Source organism: Malania oleifera, chromosome 9, assembly GCF_029873635.1.
Source record: "Malania oleifera isolate guangnan ecotype guangnan chromosome 9, ASM2987363v1, whole genome shotgun sequence".
Lineage (NCBI taxonomy): Eukaryota > Viridiplantae > Streptophyta > Magnoliopsida > Santalales > Ximeniaceae > Malania > Malania oleifera.
The window spans coordinates 48299335-48309091 of record NC_080425.1 but is presented as its reverse complement, the minus strand read 5'-3'; the positions used below and the strand labels follow the sequence as shown (position 1 = coordinate 48309091).

The window sequence follows — 9757 nt, the reverse complement described above, 5'->3', positions numbered from 1 at the left end:
CTAGAAAGAAGAGAAAGAGAGAGAGAGAGAGAGAGAGAGAGAGAGAGAGAGAGAGAGAGAGAGCCCTTGGGCCTCTTCCCCTTAAGGGTTTTTATAGGCAAAATCCAGAGGAAAAGGAAAGAAAGAAAAATGAGGAAGTATTAAAAATGAAAAAAATAAATAAATAAATAAAAGGCGAAGTGTGGCAATGCGGCTTCAATGGCTGGTAGAGGGCAAGGGAGCAAGGTTGGCACAAAAGGGGAGCATCTGCAATGGCTTCTTATAACATTTGATGTCATGCATGCAATGCATGAAGATGCATGAACTTCCCTATTCAAATATGCCAATGCCCTATCCAACCAACTGATAGGACTCTGAAACCCAACTTTTCCTTATTCATCATCCTTCAAATTTCAATATAAAAAAGAAACTCATGCTTTGTCAATGATGCCCCAATAATATTGAGCAAGAAACACCAATCACACTATCTGATGTAAATGCCCTAGAGTTTTACTCATAACTTGACATGTCATCTACCCTATGCTACTTATGACTCCATTATTGAACTAGATTTGTTCATCTTGCGAATGTTGAACATGAGTTTTCCTTAGATTTTTCTGACCATGGTAGGATTGTGCTTTTAGTGTTTAAAACATTTTTTTATTTAAATGAAATAAACATGCAATTAAATAATACAACCTCATTTAAATATGGAAATGAAATGCATAAAGCTATCAATTTACCTGGTTTCTGTGTTGTTTTAACATGAAGTGGCTTTACCAATATTTAGACAAGGTGCAACTTCAATGTTAACTTAGAGAATTAATCAGGCAACCCTCTCAAGCCTACCCTCTATATTGATGACTTGGACTAATTTTTTTATCTACTACCCGTTTCTATATTATTCTGTGGCAAACTTGATGTCATCCTCCCATGATATTCTCATTCCAACACTTCTTATCCAGAATCGGGGTAAGTGTCTCATTGGATGCTCTAACTTTAAGGTGGAATTTAAGACATGAAACGAAACGTAGGCTAAGGATTTAGGTTTTCGAAAGAAATGGAAAACTAAGACTCAAAAATCCCTTACTCTAAGGGCATTCTTTGCCCCAAAGTATTGACTGAACTTGTCATTTGAACAAGCTGCCTACATATCTTATTAGGATCAGGTCATAACATAGTTCAGGATCAATGTGGAGTCTAAAGAATCATTTGAGATAGTGATACAAGCCAACCAGGCCAGAAATTTTATTTGGACTGTAACGTAAGACGGGGTATAGGCTAAAGAAAAAAAAAAAGGATTAATAAGGCCCAAAAATCTTAATTTTTGTCAAAGGTAACACTGGTCAAGGATCACCTAGGAAGTATGCCTTTGATCATTTTTATCCCTTTTTAACTTTCCCTATTTTACTATATCTTTTGCATTTTTCTTTTGTGAGGGGAGTTTAGTTCATTTATCCTTCTGGATTCTTTTAGGGCTTCTTCTTGAAATTGCATTAGTGTGGGGGTGATCCTTTGATGGTGTATTCAAGAAATCAAATCTTTAAGCTCGATATGGCTAGCAAGGGATTTTTTTTCTTTTCAATTTTCCCTTCAAGTCCCTTTGGTAGTGACCACTACCTCAAATGACTTGCCCGACACTAGGGGACCCAAAATCTAGGTTAAATTTTTTGTAAACTAACTTTAGGAAAAAGTGGTTTTAATTTTAGGTCTCAAATAGGTTACCAAATGGTGTATCAATGCATTATTTGGTTCTTTTGGGGTACACTAGTCGACCAAATATGGCCACCAATCATTTGATTTAGAGCATAATTGTAATTCCCATAAGACACTGACCACAATTTTGGAGTAAAATGGTGTAGAAATTTTATTAATTTCATTGAGAGGTACATAATGTATCAAGAAAAATAATTTTTTACAGCATCAGAATTGATAAGGTGCAATAGATCCTTTCAATCCATGTCAGCCAAAAATAATGCTCCTCCTAAAAAGACCTTCTTTACAACATAAAGCCCTTCATAATTTGGGGTCCATTTTTCTCAGGGATCACTGTGGATTGGCAATATCATTTTCAACACTAATTCACCTTCTTGGAACCGATGAGGACGTACCCTTTTGTTGAAATCTTTCATCATTATTCCCTAATAAAACTCTTTGTGGACCAAAGTAGTCAAACTTTTCTCCTCAATGAGATTCAGCTGATCATATCTCGCCTTTATCCATTCAGCTTCTTTTAATTATACCTCTTTTAAGACCCGTAAGGATGGTATCTCGACCTCCACTAGAACGACTACCTCCATTCCATAGACTAGTGAATAAGTAGTTGCCTTAGTAGAAGTACGGATGGTTGTCCAGTATGCCAACAATGCAAAAGGCAACTTCTCATGCCAGTCTCTGTAAGTGTCTATCATTTTCTCCAAAATATTTTTTATGTTTTTATTTGCCACTTCCACTACTCCAAAGTGTCCTTTGGTCATTTTCTAAGGCCCTTATGGGATATTCCCATTTCTAAATGTACCGCTTTATATCATGGAACCACAGTTTCCCGTCAATCTCTTCTATCACTACACAGTATGTCAGCTCTTTTTGTATTCTTATTTGAATTGGTTCGATCTTTACCTCAGGTTCTACTTTGAATAGCGCAACTAATGTTGCCAAGGCATCAGGAATTTGATTATTTTATCATAGCTAGTGATGAAACTCAATGCTGTCAAATTCTTCCACCATCTCAAGGATGAATTGCTAATAAGGAATTAGCTTGGCATCTCGGGTTTCCCATTCTCCTAGATGTTGGTATATTACCAAAGCGGAATCTCTTTTAACAGTTAGCTCCTTAATCCCTTTATAAAGAACTACTTGCAAACCTAGGACGCATGCCTCATATTCTGCCACATTATTGGTACATAAGAATGAGAGCTTTGCTATTAGCGGGAAATACTTATCTTCTATTCCATGTCCCTAAACATTTGACGCTCCATTGAAGAGCATGACCCATCCACCATGAATTTCTTCGACTTGACCCACCACATCGATATCATTATCGGGAAAATCAAATTCCATTGGTTGGTAATCGTTAACAGCCTTGTCTGCTAGGTATTCTACTACTACACTTCCCTTTATGGCCTTCCTCGTAACATAGATAATGTCATACTCAGTAAGCAACATTTGCCACTTGGCCACTTTACCAGTTACTACAGGTTTTTCAAAAATATATTTGATTGGATCCATCTTGGAAATCAATCAGATGGTATAATACAGAGTACATTGCCTTAACCTCTTGATGACTCAAACCAAGGCACAACAAGTTTTTTCAAGTCTAAGTACTTTGCTTCATATTCTGTAAACTTCTTACTCAAATAGTAAATAGCCTGCTGCTTCCTTCATGATGCCTCATGTTGCCCAAACACACATCCCATCAAATTTTTTTAGACTGCCAAGTACATGATAAGTGCTTTCCCGAGTACTAGGGGAACTAACACAAGAAGATTCAAAAGATATCCTTTGATCTTTTTAAAGGTTTGTTGGCATTCCTTGTTCCATTTTTCAGGGTTTTTCTTTCACAAAATCTTGAATATGGGCTCGCATGTGGTTATTAATTGAGAAATGAAATAGGCAATGTAATTTAGCTTACCTAGGAAACTCCTGACCTCCTTTTAATTTTGGGGGATCGGCATTTCTCGGATGGCCTTTATCTTGTCTAAATCTACCTCAATTCCTTTCCTACTCACTATGAATCCAAACAATTTCCTTCAAGTAGCTCCAAAGGTGCATTTTTATGGGTTTAACTTGAGTTGATATTTTCTCAACCTTTTAAATAGTTTCCTTAAATTCACTGTGTGATCCTATTTATTTTGGGATTTGACAATCATGTCATCCACATATACCTCTATTTCCTCATGCATCATATCATGAAACAATGTCATCATGGCTCATTGATATGTCGCCATTGTGTTCTTTAACCCAAATGGCATAACCTTATAACAAAAGGTTCCCCACAAGGTAATGAACATCATTTTCTCTTTATCCTCAAGTGTCATCTTAATTTGATTGTATCCCGAGAATCCATCCATGAAGGAAAAGATGGAACGCCCTATGGTGTTATTGATGTGTTCCTAAAATATTATTATTTAGGCCCCCATTTACCTATGTGATGTCTTTATTTACTCCTTAATTATCACTTCTTATCAATGTTCGGAGTTACACATGGTATGCTTCACGTTTTAGAAAATTAGAGCTTAAATCAAGGAGTTAAGGAGTGCAAGGAGTCAATGCAACAATATGGAAGGACAAGGCTCAACCAAGTGCTCGACTAGGTCTACAAGGCCTTGATTCAACTATAGCAGCATGACCCTCAATGACCATGTGGTGTGACCAAGCAGTCACAAGGGGCGACCAGGTCTAGCCAGAAGACTCTAGAGTGATAGCTAATTAAAGATTTTCCAAAATGCCTCGACCAAGGCATGACTAGGAGATATTGGACATGTGACCTGGTCGATGATGCAATCAACTGAAATTGAAGATTTTCCAGAATGTGTTGACCATGGCTCGACAAGGAGAGCTTGCTAATGCGACTAGGTCGACTTCGATCGAGTTTAGAAATCTGTTGTGCGAGATTTTTGGCGATTGTTTCCTAATTTGAATTTCTATGCGTGTAAACCCTAAGGGGTATAAAATCAAACTTCAAAGAGATGATTAGGGGTCTTTGTGGGGCCGATCAGCTTAGTTCTTTTTAGTTCCTTTAGTTTTAGCTGTCAATTTTGTATTGCTTTTGTTCAATTTCGAATTGCAAGTTCAGTTGTATTTTCATTCCTACTTTGTTTCAATTTTCAATTTCAATAAAAGTTTTGATTTCAATTGCATTCTTCATTACCTTGCATTTATGTTTGATTTTATGCACGATGAGTAGCTAATCCATTCGATTCTTTGGTTGTGATGAAACCCTAGGCTAGAACAGCATAGCTAGGATTCAGTCAATTGTGCATAATAGGGTATAGTTGCTAGAAAGGAATCTGTGTTCACTAGATAGGGCATATTCCGTTCTCCTGATTGTGCTCCGGATGATTGGTGCGAACCCGGCTACGCTATGCTACTCAAGTGGATCACTTGACTATTGAAACCCTAGTATGGAAAATTGACCAAACCTAGTTATTGTGTATTAAAGGCTTAGAGTGGATTCATAACCAGGGAATTTATTTTCCATAAAGAATTCAATTTGATTAATCTTCTTTCGTAGTTTAAATAGAAAACCCGAATTCAGTATTTTCTTCTTGTTCCAGCGTAGTAAATTAGATTAATTTGGTGAACTACATTGTACTCCTTGAGGATCGACACCCGACTTACTCACTATTCTACTGAACTTGAGAGTAGTTAGATTTATAAATTTTATCTTTGGTAGTTAAGGACCCAAGCCTTGGTGAACCTACTAGTTATCGACCAAAGCATCTATATATGGAAGTGAAAAATTATCCTTTGGACTGGCATTGTTTAGATCCCTATAATCAACACACATTTTGATTTTTCCGTTTTTCTTTATTTTAGGTACAACGTTAGTCATCCATTCGAGATATTTAACTACTTCTAGAAATCCGGCATCAAATTATTTCCTAACCTTTGCTTTGATTTTTAACAATATTTTTGACCTCATTCTTCTTAGCTTCTGCTTTACGGGCTTACTGTCTGGATAAGTTGGTATCTTATGTGTTACCAAATCTGTGTCCAATCCAGGCATATCCTGGTATGACCATGCAAATACATTGATGTATTCTTGCAAAAGATCAATTATTTTGTTCTTTTCCTCATCTGTTAATAGTGGCCCAATTTTACTTGTTTTGGTTCCTTTTTATTTCCCAAGTTAATTATTAATTAATTAATTTAATTTTTTATGCATTAGCGGGATTATACCTTTCTAAGGCATGTATGGTTGACTTTGCAACTTGGTGTTTTCTTCCATAAAGACTCCTTGTGGGATTATGTGTGTGGCTTACTTTCCCAAGCTTGCTAGAGTGTTGTTTATCAAAGTCATTTCTTGGCTTTAGGGACAATTGTATAGATATTGTAGCTTAGGTAATTATTGGGAGGTTGACCATTATATACATGTTGGGTCTATATAAGGAGTGAGACCTCATTGTCATGTAGGTAGAGAGGTGAGTTGTATCTTGTGGAGTGTAAGTTCAAGAGAGAGAGTGAGCTTATGAAGGGGCTCATCCCATGTTCTTCTTCCTACACAATTATTTTTTTGAGTTAGGAAAGGGTGGTGGAGTTTTACAATTGTGGGGAGAGGAATGCTAAATTCTCTTGTTGCATTTTTTTTCTCTATACCTTGATAATAAATGAACTCTTACCAAATTCCTCGTGGACATAGGCTAGTGTTGAACCACATAAACTTCTTGTTGTGTGATTGTTCAATTTCTATTCTATACAATCTTGTCTTGTCTCTTTACTAATTATGGTCTAAGTGGTCCTTGTGGCCCAGCAAATCGGTATTACAGCTACAATTTTTGTTGGTAAGGAGCTTGACAAACATACTTGAAGGAAAACAAATGGAGAAGGTTGTGAGCAATCTATTTAAGGTGGAGCAGTAATAGCAACTTTGACCTATGTCCACGATGTTGGTATAACTTGGGCAACGCAAAGCCTTTCTTAGTAAGGAGAAAAATTAAGAAAAAATGTCTAATGATTAGAAAGCAATGGACATGAGAGTTGTTTCTACAATCTATTTGTGTCTATTAGATGATATCTTGTTTAATATAAAAAGTGAGAATACGACTGCAAATTCATTGAAGAGAGGAGGGAAAGCGTCAAAGTGTTGGATCACTTGAATCCTTTCCATGATGTACTAAGTCAATTGAGAGCAAAGGTGTGATTTACAAGGGGAAGACAAGGTGGTGACTTTGTTTTATACATTGTCAAATAGTTATACTAGTCTTTTCATGAACTTTAGTTAGTGTAAGGAAAACCAACTCAAATTGGATGATGTAACAGTTGTATTGTTCTCCAATGAAGTTCAAGGAGTGCAACTATAGAAAGCTCTAGGTTTGGTGGAAAATGAAGCTCTTGTTACAAGAGGATGGTTGAATAAACATAGAACATGATCAAGCAAGCATTCAAAAAACTAGAATGATAGACTTGTTTATTGGCATCGTGTAACGAAAGGGAATGTCAAGAATGAATGTTAAAATAAAAATAATTAAGACAACTCATCATGGTTTTATTCTTATGGTTGAATATACATAGGACATCTTCAAGAAGACATTCAAAAAACCTAGAATGGTAGACTTGTTTGTTGGCATTCTGGAAAGAAAGAGGATGTCAAGAAGGAAACACCAAAATTAGAAGAATCAAGACAACTCATCATGGTTTTATTCTTATGATATATGTGAGGATAATTATGTGGCAAAAGGAAATAACTCAAAATCCAATTAAGGTGGCAAGAGTTGGTTGTGTCCAGATAAAAATATAGGACAATGTGGTGAGAACTTTTGAAAGTGTCATGCACATATTGGACTTGAAAGAAAGGTTGATTTCACTCTCAAAATCATATTTGAGAGGTATAAGTTCATGGGTGTAGGTGGGTATATAAAAATATCAAATGGTGCACTTGTGGAGACGAAGGGGTCCCAAGTAGGAAACTGTATAAGTTGATTGCTACCACATTAATGAAAAACGTTGGTCATTTAAGTGCATGAAAAAAGAAATTTCTTTCCAAGGAAGTGGAAGGTAGTGGGATCAACAAATCAAAAGTTCACCTTAGGGAAAAAAGTGATGGTATATCCAATAAAGAATGAAAGGCCATGTGGGAGTGAAGGTAAATCTGATGGCGTAATATCTGGCAAAGATATTTTGTCAAGATGGAGGATATGAGCTTGATGATGACACAACATGTACATGAGGTGGAGATTTGTTAGGCTGATTCTATCCATGTATTAAGACCCAAATTACATAAATGATAAAATAAACAAAAATAAAAATAAAAAGGAACAAGCGTGTTTCGAAGTTGATCCTTGGATGAGCATAATTTTTTGGGTTGACATGGGGCAAAATTTTCCTTACCAAGCTTGTTTTCAAGACTAATTAGTCTTACCAAGCTTGTTTTCAATTTTGATTGTGCAACTTGCTAGTTTCTCCCTGGAAAACTCCTTGTGGGAGAGTCATGTGTTGATTATAGGGACAATTGTATAAATATTGTTACATTGTTATTTATTAGATGATTGATTGTTTTATGCATGATGTATGGTTTCATTGTCATGTGGGTAGAGAGGTGAAGTATAAGTTCACAAGGGAGTGAGCTTGTAAAAAGTGTTCACCCTTGGGTTCTTCCTACATATTTCTTTCTTAAATTAGGAAAAGGTTCTATGTTTTTACAATTGTGAGAGTGGCAAATTCTCTTGTATTTTTGTTCCAAATTGAACTTTGATCATATTGCCCGTAGACATAGGTTTAGTGCCTAACCACATAATGGCTGTTCAATTTTATTCTCCTCAATTTCGTGTCTTCTCTTTACCAATTACAGTGTGGGTGGTCTTATGGCCCAACACATTTGATGTATGCACAAAGAATGACTCAAATCATGCTAGAAAACAACTGAATTAACCAAGCAATAAAAAAGGCACAATGTAAAAAGAAAGAGAAATTCTTTTTTCACTAGGAGAGGGCCGGAGGGTGGTAGGGAATTAACATAAGTTTGCGATGTACTAGTCAAATTCCAATGGCATCGAGAAGTTGTGAGTGCTGAAACACAGAAACCAGGGAGTTAGCAACAATGGCCCCGCTAGCAGCAACTGCAGGGACTCCAATGCCCGGAAAAGTAGAATCTCCACAGCAATAGAGTTGTGGGATGGGAGTTGAATGTCCAGGGAAAGTATCTTTGCCGGCTTCTATGGCTGGCCCATAAGTCCCTCTGTCCCTCCGGAGAAACCTTTGATGTGTCAAAGGTGTTCCTACCAGCCTCACTTCACAATTCTTGCGACTGAAGCCTGGACCAAGTGCGCGCTCGACAGCTCTCCACATCACCTAAGTCACATACAAAACACTTGTAAGGGCAAAATATATATATATATATATAATGAAATCAAAACAAACCAAACCAGACAGTTCAACCCATCCAATAATAATGGGAAACTATCCTAAAGGCTTAGGCAAGTAGGAATTGGGCCTAGCATTATATGAAGCTATCCAAGTTCCAACAACACCCCTGCAACCCTGTTTTGCGACTACCAGCATAAATAAATAAACTCTAATGGGAGCACAAACACACATGGAAGTCCATCATAACAAACATACTGGAAGGAGAAAATGTAGATCATGAGACTTGAATCCTGGATCTCCTCAAACCAAGGACCTGATAAACAGGTCACATTGCCAATTATCCCAAAAGCATAAGCTAGGAATCAGGCCACAAGTATAACTCAAAATCTCACCACCATATAACCATATTGTAATTGCTTATATTTGATTGATTCATTATCATAACTCAAACAATTTACTAAAGTTTTCTAGTAAGGATCTCATTTATGAGATTAGCCCATGGCAAGCATGTTGGGTGGGAGTTTCATTGGCTTTTCAAAAGATATATATATATATATATATATAGATAGAGAGATAGAGAGAGAGAGAGAAGAGAAGCAGGGCAAGAAAGTTGGCACTAATAGTATTGTGATTTATTTTATTATTTGTTAACTTTATTATTCATGTAATTTTTTAAAATTAGTAAAAGCAAAATGGTAATTTGGGATGTTCTGACCAAATTATGAAGATTGAACACCATCAAAACATTTCCTTT

The 9757-nt window shown here is 36.4% G+C and overlaps 1 protein-coding gene across 3 annotated transcripts in view; it reads right to left on the bottom strand.

Annotated features, from left to right (window-relative positions):
* Nucleotides 1-8546: 8546 nt before the first annotated feature.
* Nucleotides 8547-9757, bottom strand: part of LOC131164594 (prolycopene isomerase, chloroplastic) — a 46643-nt gene continuing 45432 nt past the window's right edge. For all 3 annotated transcript variants that reach the window (XM_058121894.1, XM_058121895.1, XM_058121896.1), the window contains one exon: nucleotides 8547-8988. In XM_058121894.1, the coding sequence (XP_057977877.1) occupies nucleotides 8674-8988 (315 nt within the window). In that variant the 3' untranslated portion in view covers nucleotides 8547-8673. The remainder of the gene's footprint in view (nucleotides 8989-9757) is intronic.